Here is a 15,406-nt window from a genome sequence, read left to right on the forward strand (position 1 = left end):
TTTATTTCCTGGTTGACCCACTCATTGTTTAGTAGCATGTTCTTTAACCTCCATGTATTTGTGGTCTTTCCAGATTTTTTCTTGTGGTCGAATTGAAGTTTTATAGTGTTGTGGTCAGAAAATCCTTCTTGATTGTCTCCTTCTGTTTAGATGATCTGTCCATTGATGTAAGTGGGGTATTAAAGCCTTCTACTATTATTGCATTGTTATTCATTAGTTACTTTCTATTTGTTGTTAACTGTTTTATATATTTGGGTGCTCCCATGTTACATGCATAAATATTTACAATTATTATATTTTCTTGTTGGGTTATCCCCTTTATTATTATATAGTGTCCTTCTTTGTCTCTTTGTTTTAAAGTCTATTTTGTCTGATGTAAGTATTGCCACTCTGGCCTCCTTTTGACACCCATCTGCATGTTAGATGTTTCTCCATCCCCTCACTTCGAGTCTGCAGGTGTCTTTAGGTCTAAAATAAGTTTCTTGTAGGCAGCTTACAGATGGGTCTGTTTTGTTATTTTTTTTATATCCATTCTGTCACCCCATGTCTTTTGACTGGAGCATTTAATCCATTTATACTCAAAGTTATTATTGATAGATATGTATTTGTTGCCATTTTATTACTTGTTCGGTGGTTGTTTCTCTGATCCTTTCTTGTCTTTTTCTCATGTCTTGCTGATTTTCTCTAGTAATATATTTGGATTTCATTCTCTTTATTCTTTGCATGTTTACTAGTGGTTTTTGGTATATGGTTACCATTATTTTGTACATAACCTCTTCTGCAAATAGCAGTCTATATTCAATTGCTGGTCATTCAGGTTTGAACCCCTTCTCTCCTCCTTACGTCTTAGGTATATGTTGTTATAGTTTATATCCTTTTTCTTGTGTGAGTCTCTTGACTGGTTTTTTTTTTTTTTTGCAGGAATATTCATTTTTACTGCTTCCATGTTTCCTATGTTTATACTGTCATTTTTGGTTTCTCCTTTTTACTCAAAGAGTCCCCTTTAATATTTCTTGCAGGGATGGTTTAATGGTCATGAACTCCTTTAGTTTTAGTTTGGGAAATTCTTTATCTCTCCTTCTATTCTGAATGATTACCTATCTCTTCTTAACCACAGTGTGTAACGAGTTTGCTTCCATACAGATCCATATCCAGAGAGGTGGGTTTGAAATATGATGCAAGAACTATTGATGTACCATTCACTTCTTTTTTTTTTTTCTTTACTTAAATGCAGTATTTGTTTTAGAAAACTTAAATAAGGTTAAATAGAACACTTTCTAGCCACATCCCAAATTGCTTTAGGAATGTCACTGGTGCTTCATGTAGGTGATGTGATCTAACAAGAATGGTGAATATGGGAGGTCACGAAGGAAATCTGAACTCACTGAGTACCATTGAGATCAAACCCCGGGTTCCATACCAGGGATAACTATTAGTGTAGCCCAGAGCATCAGCTGGAGGGCAGGTGCTAGGGGAGAAGGGGGAAGATGACAGCCCACATATTCTGAGTCAGGTGGACCCTGGACACAAACCAGAATTCATTCATGACGTCCTACAAGCCTTGACCCAAGTATTTATTATGGCTTCTTAGGAAAAGGTTAGGAAACAAGTTTGTTTACATGACCCATGACTGTGAGATTGCTCAGGAGTCCAAGGTTAGAAACGTTGGTAAATCCCAGGCAAAGTACTGACTCAGGGAAGTCCACACTTAGAATTCAAGGAGATAAAATGGGACACTGTGTTTCAAATCTGATTACCGGTTCAAAGTGTGATTACAAAGAGAGCACTATAAACAGCCCCGTCCCTGTAGCTCTACCCATACTGGGCCTTGTTCCCCACAGAATGGGTCTGCTCTTACCGGTGGTGCTCTGTGCACTGGCTGCATGCTGTGGGGCTACATCTCCACCCCTGCCACCCCTCAGATTCTGGCCCATCGCCCGTGGCTGCAACGATTCAGGTATTCTGGAATTGGCAGGCTTTGCCCTGCAGGACATCAACAGGGACCGAAAGGATGGCTACGTGCTGAGCCTCAACCGAGTGAGCGATGTCCGAGAACACAGACAGGCAAGTGACAGTCCCCTGTCCAGGGCATGTGCTTGCACAGGCTGAGGAGAACAACCAGGGAGGGGGGACCCAGGGACACATATTGCCAGGTACTTTCCGAATTGGAAGCCCTGCTAAGAACGCTCCCCTCTCCTCTGCCAGGGTATGCTCCACACCCCTATTGTTATTGTGCTAATAGTTATAGCACTCTGACCCTTCTCTACTGTCCCACGGGTTGTCAAAAATCTTCACAAACATCACAGACTTTGGCTGTACCATAACAGAGACTCTTTGGCCAGTCTTTAGGGGTTTCTGCTTCACGTGGGACACAATGCATTTCTCAACCCCCTCCAACAGGTTAACAGCCTGGGATCTCTGTTCTATTTCACACTGGATGTGTTAGAGACTGACTGCCATGTACTCAGCAGGAAGGCATGGAAGGACTGTGGGGTGAGGACCCTTCATGAATCGGTAAGTGCTCGTGTCCAGGAGCTCTGGAGAAGCTAGGTGTCCTCTGAGCTGAATGAAGATTGCTCGCTATGTGCCACTCTTTAATGTTCTTCATTATAATCTCTTGGGCACAATGCCCATGTCATTATTCCCGCGCTGTAGATCAAAGAGCATCTAATTGAAGCAGTTTCTGTGAGTCCCAGTGGGAGCCATAGCCCCAGAATTGATGTTGCCATCAAATTGTTTCCTACCTCCAAGACCCTCCTGTAGTCTCTGAGCTAGTGTTCAAATTGTGAGAAAAAAGATCAGAGATACAGTGCTGTGGATGCGGATCTAAGGAAGACTGTAGAAGCAATGGAGGGAGAGCTTCTTTGTTGGTTTTATTTTGCTTTTGTTTCAGTGAACACTGATATGAGACATGGGGCTGGGGAGAGGGAGGGTTTACAGTATGAGAGCTCCCAGAGGTGCCATGGAAGGATTTCCTGGATTCCTAGAACCTAAAGGGCCTCAGAATCCATCCTTTCAAAGGCGACTGTTGAAGAGGCTTGAAAATAACATAGTCAGCTTTCTTTTGATTCTCAATTATCCTGAGGTTATTTCCATTAACCGATATGAAACTATATTTTGAGGGCAGGACTGTGTTTAGAAGTAAAGTACTTTTCTAATCATTTAACCAAATTTGTCAAATTGCACCTATCTGATTTTGAAAAGCAAAGAGTGTGTTTACCCTGTTATGAATTATATTTGTTAAGGTGACACTAGCTGCTGTAATACATGCCCTAAAATGGGTTACCTGGGTGGCTCAGTCGGTTAAGCACCTGACTTCAGCTCAGGTTCCAATCTCACAGTTTGTGGGTTCGAGCCCCGCATTCGGGCTCTGTGCTGACTGCTCAGAGCCTGGAGCCTGCTTCTGATTCTGTGTCTCCCTCTCTCTCTGCCCCTCTCCCACTCATGCTCTGTCTCTCTCTCAAAAAACATGAATAAACGTTAAAAACACTTTTTATAATACATACCCTAAAAAGTATATACCGATTCCAACGTGATAGCGGTTTATTTCTCACTCATGTAAAGTTCAAAATAGAAATTCCTGATGAAGAGGACACCCGAGTTCCTTCCACATTGTGGCTCCAGACTCTGCCACCTTCAACTTGTGGTTTCTGTGACTGCCATGGTCATCTGGATAAGGCTATGGAAAGAGAGCATGGTGGGCAGGCCACGCACAGCAGAGCTTCATGGGCCACGTGGAAATTGTACAGCCACTTCTCACCTTCCTGTGGTTGCAACTCAATTATACACAGTCACACCTAAGCTGGAAGGAGGCTGGGAGATGGGGTCCAGCTGCGTCTCAGAAGGAGGTTAAACTGTTTGTTGATTTGCTGGTGATTTCTCACACTCAAAACTGCCAAAATTGATCTTTGTTTTTCATTATTGAAAAATAAAGCATCCAGTCTAATTCGGGGGCTATGTTTTTATTATTATTTATTTATATATATTTTATTTTACTTTTATCTTCAAGTTAGTTAACACACAGTGTGGTCTTGACTTCAGGAGTAGAACCCAGTGATTCATCTCTTACATATCACACCCAGTGGTCATCCCGAAAAGTGCCCTCCTTAATGTCTGTCACCCATTTAAGCCACCCACCGCCTCCAGCAACCCTCAGTTTGTTCTCTGTGTTTAAGAGTCTCTTACTGTTTGCCTCCCTCTCTGTCTTGATCTTATTTTTCCTTCCCTTCTGGGGGATATTTTTAAAAGTCAGAGTTTTTTCTACGACGTCATAAAATGTGTTTGTCTGTTCCAGGTTTATGGTCAATGCAAAGCATTATTTTACGTTAACAGGCCAGGAAGAGTTCTCTATGTACTTGCTTACAACTGTACTCTTCGCCCAGGTAAGAGAGCCCTCTGAATTTGTTCATTTTAATAAAATATGGAAAAAGAGCATGAAATAGGACTATGCCTAGAGTATACAGGGTTCTCCCACCCTTACTTCCTATTCATACCAAGGCCCCGTTCTTCTATCCAGTATTTGCCTCTCCCGTGAAGTCCAACTTGCACTGCTCCTCTTCCCACGATGAATCTTCTTAAACCACCTGCAATCACTTATTAGTGAGGACTGCATTAAACCCTGAATTTTCAGTCTGATGTAAATGGCATAATCTCTATGCAGGTCCCCAGGCTCCCTCTCTAGCTCTCTCTGCTATTATTTCCCTGACCACACCCACTCTGCACTTCTTGTAGCTGGATCCTTCACTATTTTCTGAACACACATTGCACTCTCCAATCTCCACATCTGCCTGTCCCTCCTCCTCCGCGGAGGATGCCCTTGCCTGATACCTTCTGCCCTTAGAACTTACACCCATTCTTTGCGGACCCCTGCCAATGCCACTTATTCTGCCATGTTCTCTATTCAAGAAAAGAAAGCTTCTCTCCTGTTCTCATTCCTATAAAACTTGAGCCTAAGCGCTCCTGGAACACAACATACTGCCTTGATTTGAGTCTCCTATCTTACATCACATAGAACAGGTATTCCTTCTTGCTTCCTGCCAAAGCCCTCCCTGGGTTCCTATCAGGTGTAAGAAGTCCATAGTATTGTTGAATAAATGAACTGAGAATGGGGCTGAAACTAATGACATTTCAAATACGCGTATGCATTTATTCTGGATCCTTCTTTGGAAAGCAAGCATCCAAGGTATGGGAAAATAGGATACGGCTACTTGTCAAACCACTATGGCCTGTGACTCCCGGGGTGGGTCTTGTTCAAGTGCAGATTCAGATTCTATAGATCTGGGGTATGGCCTGAAAGTTTGCATTTCTAACAAGCTCTGGGAGATAACAATGTTGCTGGTTCCTTTGGGAGATAAGACAACAGAACAAATAGTTTCTTAGCCACAGTTTAAGCTTCCTGGTTGTGAAGATGAGTCTTACGTAAATTAGAGAACAGCTAACAAGGCAGATGGGAACTGAAAATGGAAGTCATAGGTGCCAGAGGTATGGGAGGTCAGGAAGTGACACATGGGGGTGGTGCCAGGAGCGACAAGCTGAGGAAACCGCCTCACAATATGCCCAGATGCATGCAAATGAACACGCAATTGATCAAAACAATGCGTTTGCTCTACAAAAATAACTCCCAGAAAAGTTCTCTTACCTGACATTCATTCATATGAGTTTTGCCACCTCCAGGTCCTCCCAATCAGAAATTCTGGCTACACCTTTAGCCTGATTATTCTATCCAGTCCACACAGTGATTTGACCAATATTTGTTTCTGGCTCATTTGTATTTTTTAAAAATTTTTTAATGTTCTTATTTATTTTTGAGAAAGACAGAGCATGAGTGGGGAAGGGGCAGAGAGAGAGAGAGAGGGAGGGAGACACATAATCCAAAGCAGATCCCAGGCTCTGAGCCGTTAGCACAGACCCCGACATGGGGCTTGAACTCACAGACTGTGAGACCATGACCTGAGCTGCAGCCGGACGCTTAACTGACTGAGCCACCCAGACTCCCCATCACTTGTATTTTCTCATCTGGGAGGGTGTGCTTCCACCTTCCATATGTCATTCACTCATCCATTCATTCAACAAGCATTTGGTAATAAACACTTACAATGCAGTAGACCTTGTGTTGGGTGTTGGGGACTTAAAGGTGGATTAGATGTGACAGTGATGAAATCCCAACATTTTAAGACACTCAGTCTGCCTGACAGAGGCAACGATGGTGGAAGATACTAAACTAACTGGGAAAAAGGTTTTACATCAAAATAAACACATATATTATGTCTTTTTGAACAAAATTCCTAGGGTAAAAACCTTTGTGTGAGGTGAAAAAAAAATCTTGCTTTAATTTTTTGTGAATAATGAAAGTAATACACACTCATGGCAGAAAACCCACAGTTGACAGCTTTCTTTCCAGATAATGCCTTTTCTAGTCCATCCTTGTCAAAACGATTATCTTTTTGTTTTTGTTTTGTTTTTTTTCAATCTCTGCCTCTTGCGGTCGTACGATTTGTGGGATTAAAACTCACTAAGAAATTTTTTTTTCAACTTCTCTCTTTGGCGTCAACAGTTTCTCGAAGAAGTATTCACACGATGTGCCCTGACTGCCCCAGCCCCTTTAAGTTGTCAAATCCCAAGGTTCTGGAAACTGCTGCCGAGTCCCTTGCAAAATACAACAAAGAGAGCGCGTCAAAGCAATACTCTCTCTTCCAAGTCACGCGGGCTTCTGGCCAGGTGAGGTTGAAGAGCTATTATGCCAGCAATGTGTCTCATAACACTTGCTGTCCATGCTTAAGCTGAGATGTGGATATCAAGGCACTCCTTTTAGTTTGCACTGGAAAGCCTTTTCTTCATTCTCTACCTCAGCAGGCCTGATGCACAATTCAATCATGTGTCAGTTTCTGAAACTGCCATGGGATTTCCACCAGAGTCGTGGGACTGCATGTCACCTCATTCGCCTTAAGGCTAGAAGGGAAATGGACTCCTAGTCTCCTTGGCAATTCTCCTTAGGCTCACTATTGGCTGCTACGTGCGCATATTTGATTGACTGCTACGTGCGCATATTTGATTGACCACGGACCATTTAGCAAGTCAGTTTGTGCTGCATCTTAAGGCCCGGAGTGGATTATGAGCTTCACAGAGTAGGGAAAATGGCGGCTCATTTGTATTTGGATCATGTTGAATGAATTATATAGACAAAAAACTAAAAACAAATCTCCAGTGAGGAAAAATAAGCTCACCTAAGGGAAGGTTTTTAGAGCCCTTTCAAATCCTTAAGAAGGGAAGAAAGGTATGTTATGTTCTTTAAGGAACAAAATCGCAGTACTTGCTTTGATCTTGATGGGGATACAGGGTCAACAGGAGGCCTGTGTTGACAATGACGCTGAGGATGTACAGTTCCCATAAATAAAATGCTGCCAAACCCAAACCATTTCTCCATGTGGTAAGATTTGATTTTTATTTCCCAACTCTTGTCTCATACCAGTGGGTGTTTGGCTTTGCCTTCTTTGTGGAGTACTTAATCAAAGAGTCACCGTGTACCAAACACCAGGCCAGCAGCTGTGCACTTCAGCCCCCTGACTCTGTGGTAAGTATTCCTGAACATCTTCAGAAATGATTTAGGATTTGCATTCACAAGTCATCTCTATATGTACTTATTGAGCATAAATTATTGCATGAGGTGTTACAATGCATAAGATGCTTTTCTTCCCCTCAAGGAACAATTGATAATGCTGTTTAATTCTTCTTATATGTTGCTGAATTCAGTTTACCAGTGTTTATTACAGGATTGTCCTTTTATAATCATAAGAGACAGTAATTTATAGTTTTCTTGTATTGTCTCTACCTGATTTCCTAAGAGTTTAATATTGGCTTCATAGAATGAGTTGGGCAATTTTCCCTCCTCTTTGATTTTATTTTGGAACAGTTTGTGAAGGATTGGTGTTCATTCTTCTTTAAACGTTCATTAGAATTCACCAGTGAAGCCATCTGGGCCTGAGCTTTTCTCTGTGAGAACTTCTTGTTTTTGTTTGATTAATAACTCAGTCTCTTTACTTGTTATAGGTCTATTCAGATTTTCTGTTTCTTCTTGAGTAAGTTTTGGTAGTCTGTGTCTTCCTAGGAATTTGTACATTTCCTCTATGTTACCTACTTTCTCAGCATACAGGAAGATGTTCATAGTATTTGCTTCTTATTTCTGAAATATTAGATTTAATATCCCCTATTTAATCCCAATTTTAGTAATTTGAGTCATTATTTTTCTTGGTCAGTCTAGCTAAAGTTTTGTCAATTTCGTTTATCTTTTCAAAGGATCAACTTTCAGTTTGTTTTGTTTTTTTTTAATCATCTAGTTCATTTATTTCCTTCCTGCTCTTTATTATGGCCTTCTTAATGCTTACTTTGAGATTAGTTCTTTTTTTTTTTTCTAGTTTCTTAAGATGGAAAGTTATGTAAATGAGTTGCTATCAATTTTTTTCTTTAAAAAAATTTTTTTTCATGTTTATTCATTTTTGAGAGAGAGAGAGAGAGAGAGAGAACATGAACAGGGGAGGGGCAGAGAGAGAGGGAGACACAGAATTGGAAGCGGGTTCCAGACCCTGAGCTGTTGGCACAGAGCCCGACGTGGGGCTTGAACCCACAAACCATGAGATCATGACCTAAGCAGAAGTCGGATGCCTAACTGAACCAACCAGGTGCCCCTCATTTTTTTTTTTTTAAATGACATTTACATCTGCAAATTTTCTTCTACGCAATGTTTTAGCTGCATCTAAGTTGCGTATGTTTTGTTTTGGTTTCCATTCATCTTAAAGTATTTTCTAATTTTCTTTGTGATCTCTTCTTTGACCAATTGGTTATATAGGAGTATGTTATCTAATATTTGCAAAACTCCTCAGTTTTTTCTGTTATCTACTTCTAATTTTATTCCATTGTATTTTGAGAATATACTTGATTTGATTTCAATTCTTTTAAGCTTATCGAAGTTTGTTTTATAATTTAACATAAGGTATATCCTGGAAAATGTTCCTTGCACACTTGAGGAGAGTGTATACTTTGTGCTTGTTATTAGGTGGAGCATTCTGTAATGGTTGGTTTATAGTGTTTTTCAAGTCTTCTATTTCCTCATTGATGGTCTGCATAGTTGTTCTATCCATTATTGAAAGTGAGGTTTCCAGCCATTATTGTTGACTTGTCTTTATCTCCCTCAAATTCTGTCAGTTTTTGCTTATGTTCTTTGGGGCTTTGTTGTTAGGTATATAAATATTTATAGTTGTTGTGTCTTCCTAATAAATTGAACTTTTTAGCATTATAAAGTGTTTTTCTTTGTCTCTACTAACAATTTTTGTCTTAAAATCAATTTTGTCTGATATTTGTATAGCCATCCCAGCTCTCTTTTGGTTATTGTTTGCATTATTTTTATTTTTTTCCATCTTTTAACTTTCAACCTATGTGTGTCTTTGAATCTAAAGTGTATGTCTCAAAAGCCTCATGTAATCAGCCAGGTGAATTTTCTCAAGGAATAATTGGGAAAACATCTTCATCCTATTCTGTAGGGTCTGTCTTTCTCACTTGTCAATAACATCTGGGGCAGATCGCATAATTTTCTGTTCATTTTCTGTAATAAGAACACTTTCACTTAGGTAATTGAGATTCACTCTGGGGTATGAATAAAATCTGTTCAATCAGTTCTGAACTAAAACTTCTATCTTCTACCCAATGCAAAGCTTTTTTTCTCTCTCTGTAGCTTCAGCCTGACTTAGAGCTTAGGACCTGATATGAGAAAGGGGTCAGGTCTATTCTCTCAACTTTTCTTCCCTTTTTATAATCTTTTGTTTAATTCTGGCTCATCTAAGTTCCAAGAAGAATGAGAGACAATAAGAGAAAAAAGTATAAAGTCTTTTTTATATAGCTGAAGTTGTAGTTTTTTCTCTTGATCTCCATAAAGCAAGTTCCAGACCTGCTTCTCTCAGGCGATACAGGTGTGGGTTTGTACAGAGGTCCTTTCTTGGCAGGATGATGTATTCTCTAGCTGACCCCTTGGAACCACACCTTCTCAGATTCAGCCCCCACAGGTTTTTACTATTAAATGCCCCTTCTCTGGAAGATTGTCCCTTGAGTAGGTACTTTCAAAAGAGCCCTACCTATGACATTTGCTTAGCCCATGGAACCCTCACACATTTTTACTGTTCCAAACAGTGCGAACATCCTTCTCTTTTCTCTCTGTCTCCTTACCCTACGATAGTAGGATCTTGCTTTAGCCAAGATCCTGCCTTCAGAATGCTCTGAGAGAGAAGCAGATACCAATATTCATAGCCCATATGTCCCCAAACTCTAGGGTTCACAGGTTAAGCATGCCCACAAACTCCCTCTTAGTGGTCCACTCTAGTTAGAGCACCAGGTAGGCCTATGAATTAGAGTAACTCAGCAAATCTTAGAGTGGGAGTGACCAGGCTCTGCTTGGTACAGGTAACTGCAGTCTCTCCAGAAGGTTCTCATAGAGTGCATCCCCTATATGATTTGGTGATGAATTGGAGAAGGAAGAAGCTGAAGTACCATTCTCCAAGGACTTCCTACATTAATAAATTTTCCCATCTTAAGGAATTTCAAATCTTCTCTTTGCGTACTCTGGAAATGAGTGATAGAGTAATATTCAGGCAAGCCATTTAGACACATTTTAGTAAATTCCATGTGAATATTCTTAAAAGTTCTTTAGAAATCGAGGCAACGTTTTATTAAAATATTCTATTTGTGCTCGAATATATGTACACTGTATGACTCTAAAATTCCTCTTCTAGGAATTTACCCAAAGGGAGTAACTAAGAATTTGTTAAGTAATGCAGAGGAATATTAGGTAGCGATTATAAAGAAAATCACAGAAGACTATTCAGTGCCATGAAAGGATTTTCACAATATATTATTAAATGACAAAAGAGAGTTATAAAATAAAATATATAACATAATCCTGTTTATCTAGAAGAAAATATGTATGCAAAGGAAAAAAGGTGAGAAGAAACCAAATCATTGTAGGAAACAGTTAACTTCCATGCAGTCACAGGTCCTTTAATTTTCTTTTTGTTTATCCATATTCTAAATAACTATTATTACATTTATATTAAGGAAATGAAATTATTTTATTTCTAAATTTTAAAAAAGTCAAAGGAACTGAGAGGAAGTTTGTGTGAGAAGAGAAAACTCGGGTGGAACATACATAAAAGGCTACCATTACGTGAGAGATGAAAACAGGTTTTCAAAATGACCCAAGGGTAGAAGTAAGGCCAAGAGGTAGATGTTCTATAGACACAGATTTCTGCTCAATACAAAGAATTTTCTAATTGGGTTTGTTCCTCATGAAATCCTTAGTTTCACATCACTGGAGGCGATTTAGCCTAGTTTGGGTGATTATTGGTAAAAATGATCTAGTGAGAACTGGCTCAGAGTCTGCCCATAACATGATAAGAACATAAAACTGTTGATTGCCTGTGTGTCTACACAAGCAGAAAGCTAATGGATTTCCATTTATAGTCATTGATAATCATAATACTCACCGGACATTGTGTTTTCTCTGTCTTTAGCCTGTTGGTCTTTGCAAAGGTACACTGACTGAAAGAGAATTACAAAAGTTTGTCTCCGTGACTTGTGACTTCTTTGAACCACAGGTATTTTTCAGTCTAATTGTTTGTCTTCCTGTGAAGAGAGCAGATCATCTAAATCCTATGGGCCCCTACCCCACCCTCTCCTTTTCATTTCCTAAAATCTGTGATCACCACTGTATTCAGGCTGCCCCAAGGCCACACCCTGAGGGTGGCTAAAGACCTATCACACTATTTTTTTAGTCACAATGAGGTCCTATACAATAAGTAAGACTCCTTCAGAAACAGGAACATCCCAGCTCAGATGGCTCAGGCTTCTGAACGCTGAAATCCAGTGTCCTGAAGAGCCTTACCCTGAACTGCAGGTAGAAGTTGTTTCACTGGAAATATCCAGTCCCTTTCCAAAAGTATTTATTGAATGTTTACTATAAGGCAGCCAGCTGTAGTTGAGAAGATGATTGACACAGGACACCTGGTCCCTGTCCTTTCTGCCACCTGCGAGCTGTGTGACCCTGGGCAAGTTCTTACCTGTCTGAGTCTTGGTTGCCTTGTGTGTTAGAATGGGGTTGCAACACCCACCTCATTCAGATCCCTGTGGGAAACCCTAAGAGGAATTGGAGGAACGGCCATGTACCTGGCCTGGCAATGAATAAGCAATCAATAAGATGGCTGGGGCTGTACTTACTACTGAGAGCAGAGTGATGGCTCACCAGGGACTTGGAAGAGACCATTTAACCTCCCTGAACCACTGTTCAGCTCGGAATTTGTGAGGCTTGCAGTCAAGCTTCTGTTGTCTGGTTTTGCTTTTTAATCCTGAAGTTCATCTCTCTAGCTGGTCTCCCTTTGTTTTTGTTTTTCTTAATTTTTTATTTTATTTTAGAGAGCTGTGGGGAGTAGGTGAGGGAGGGGCCAAGGGAGAGAGACAGAGACAGAGAAAGAGAATTTCAAGCAGGCTCCACTCTCAGCAGTGAGCCCAATGCAGGGCTGATTCCATGACCCTGGGATCATGACCTGAGCCGAAATCAAGAGTTTGACACTCAACCAACTGAGCCACCCAGGCACCCCTAGCCAGTATCTCTTTGAAACGTTCCATCAGAAAGTCCCAGAACAGCTTAGTTCCGTACCAGGTATGGCAGGAGGTTTTCCAGGGAATGTTCCCTTATTTGAAAGTGTTCTTATTTCAGGTTCCCGCCCCTGGAGGAGAAAACCCTGCAGCTAACCAGGGACCTGCAGACCTCCCCACAGTGGAAGAGTCCCAGCAGAAAATCATAGCCCCTACTAACTCGCCCTCCAAAGCCGTGCCTAAAGGATCTGTCCAGTACCTCCCCGACTTGGATGATGAGAAGAAGCCTGAGGATGCTCAGGAAAACAGCCCTGTTGAGGCCTTCCCTGTGCAGTTGGAGCTCACCACAGATCCCCTGGGAGAAAGTCTGGATGTTTCCTTCCTCTTCTTGGACCCTGAGGAGAAGAAGGTGGTTGTCCTGCCATTCCCCAAGAAGGAACAACGCTCTGCTGAGTGCCCAGGACCAGCCCAGCAGGCCAACCCTCTTGTTCTCCCACCTTGAGAACCACGTAGAGTTCTCATGCCTCAGGTGAAGGCATGGTCCCCTGTAGGAGAAGTCAAATGTACAGAGTGACTCATAAAGTATATCTTTTTGACTCTTCTCGGTTTCATAATGTTATCTGGAAGTGGGAATTATGAGGCTACACTCTCTACTTGTACACTGGGCTGCATCCCTTCTGAACCATCCAAGGCCTCATATCATGTTCAGATGCCACTGTGCCTCTCATGTCTTCAGCCTCTCCTTCTGCAATCTTACTGACTTTTACCTAAATCTCTGATACAGGGCCTGCTATACTTAGGTATGCCCTCTTCCATCTGGGCAAGAGCACACTGATTCTTTTGATCAAAATGAGATAAAAATTGAAGGGTATCAAGAAACTGGGATTCATCAGAGTTTCATTCTCCCTTTATTCCATAATTATTTCAGCAGCAAGTATTGGTCAGATATTGTCTGCACAGCCTTCGGCCTGAGGGTGGAATCTTGTTTCTTTCTTACCTGTTTGAATAGTCTCCACTCCCCAGAACTTGATAGACTCACTTACCTTCACTGTTGGAATACAGAGTCTGTGGCCTATGGCTGAGCCTGGAGGGAAGCAAACACTGCTCCAAAGATGGGAAGCTTTCTGATTCCATTAATAGTTTTGCTCAGAGTGGAAATCAAGGGCCCAACAACATTCATTCTCAATTTTTTCACTTAAAAAATAATACATGTAGGGTAGGGGTGCCTGGGTGGTTCAGTCAGTTAAGCGTCCAACTTTTGACTTCAGCTCAGGTCATGATCTCACAGTTGATGAGATCGAGTCTTGCATCAGTTTCTGCACCGACAGCACCAAGCCTGCTTGGGATTCTCTCTCTCCCTCTCTGTCTGCCCCTCCCCAGCTCATTCTCTCTCTCTCAAAATAAATAAACTTATAAATAGGTATATAAAATATACACATATATGTATATTATGTGTGTATATACATTTACACAAATACATGTAACACCTGCATATACATATACACACATATCTTTTGAAGTTTGACAGGCGTTATGGGTTGAATTGTTTCCCCAGTATTCATATACTGAAGTCCTAACCCCCAGTACCTCAGAACGTGATTATATTTGGATATAGATCTTTAAAAAGGTAACTTTGTTAAAATGAAATCATTAGGGCAGGCCCCAGTCCAACATGACAGGTATCCTTGTAGGAAGAGATCAGGACACAGATGAGCATACAAGCAAAACCATGTGGGGACACAGAGAAAACGTGGCCAAGGAGAGCTAGGCCTCAGAAGAGACTAACCTTGACCTTGGACTTCTAGGCTCCAGGATTGTGAGAAGATCAATTTCTGGCATTTAAACCACTCAGTTTACGGTACTTTTTAATGGAAGCTCTAGCAAAGCTAACACAACAGAGAATTTGCAGAGTAACAGTTGTCTTCCATCCCAGCAGGTGTTTCTTGGAGAGTCACCTCTGTGCCTTGACAGCATTTGTTTAAGAGCAGTAGACAATATTCACATGCTGTTGCTCCTAGCTGCATCCTTTAGGAAGGAAATACGATTAAGTAGAGGCATCATTTGGAGTCTTAGACCCTGTCTCAATCAGGGTCTAGCAAGAAATACAATGTATCACTAGCATTGGATAACTCTTTAAGGTTCAGTGAAGGTGGGGGGAAAGGATGTCCGCTGCTTTCGTGAGCATGCCTTAATCTCAGCAAAACTACTGTAGGAAAAGCTTATCCTCATTGTGGGGGCCTTTCCACGTCCTGCCTTTCCCTCCACCAGCATTTAGCTCCCTGAGGGCACTCCATACTGGGGGTGGCCAGTACAGCAAGAATAGAAGCCTTAATGAAGGAGCTCGGCTCATTGAAACATACGTTTTTGTGTTCATCGATAGACTTCCCCCAGCCCCACCACAGGTTAGAGCCCCTTAGTAACACGTTGGCCAGATTCCAGACTATTTCTGTCATTCTACATTTCATTGAAGAGGTCCTGTTTCGGTATTCAAAAGCTAGGGTCGCTAACATTAAAAGTTCAATGTCAAGCGTAACTCACAACGTGTTTTTAGTACCTTGCTGAACCAACCTGGGACTCTGGGAAGTGAGGCCTTGCTTTTCACATACCCTCTCCCTTCCCTCTCTCTCTCTTTCAACTCTTTCTCTCTATTCAGGATCTGTTTAGAGCCCAGTGGTTCTCAACCGTGAATGCACATTGGAATCACGTGGAAGTTTTCAAAGCACCAGTACCTGGGTCCGTTCCAAGAGATCCTGATTTAATTGCTCCGGGGAGA

At 41.4% G+C, this 15,406-nt stretch overlaps 1 protein-coding gene across 1 annotated transcript; it reads left to right on the top strand.

Annotated features, from left to right (window-relative positions):
- Positions 1–1,786: 1,786 nt before the first annotated feature.
- On the top strand, positions 1,787–13,234 carry FETUB (fetuin B). Its single transcript, XM_030329980.1, has 7 exons — positions 1,787–2,064; positions 2,401–2,514; positions 4,295–4,382; positions 6,554–6,717; positions 7,469–7,570; positions 11,553–11,636; positions 12,755–13,234. The coding sequence occupies exons 1-7, from the start codon at positions 1,843–1,845 to the stop codon at positions 13,133–13,135; spliced, it is 1,155 nt and encodes a 384-aa protein (XP_030185840.1). The 5' UTR covers positions 1,787–1,842; the 3' UTR covers positions 13,136–13,234.
- Positions 13,235–15,406: the final 2,172 nt, after the last annotated feature.

This window comes from Lynx canadensis, chromosome C2 (assembly GCF_007474595.2).
Source record: "Lynx canadensis isolate LIC74 chromosome C2, mLynCan4.pri.v2, whole genome shotgun sequence".
Taxonomy (NCBI): Eukaryota; Metazoa; Chordata; class Mammalia; order Carnivora; family Felidae; genus Lynx; species Lynx canadensis.

Coding starts and splice junctions, on each gene's coding strand:
- FETUB (XM_030329980.1), top strand. CDS start 1,843: ATGGGTCTGCTCTTACCGGTGGTGCTCTGTGCACTGGCTGCATGCTGT. Junction 2,065..2,400: donor ATGTCCGAGAACACAGACAG/GCAAGTGACAGT, acceptor CCCCTCCAACAG/GTTAACAGCCTGGGATCTCT. Junction 11,637..12,754: donor GTGACTTCTTTGAACCACAG/GTATTTTTCAGT, acceptor TTCTTATTTCAG/GTTCCCGCCCCTGGAGGAGA.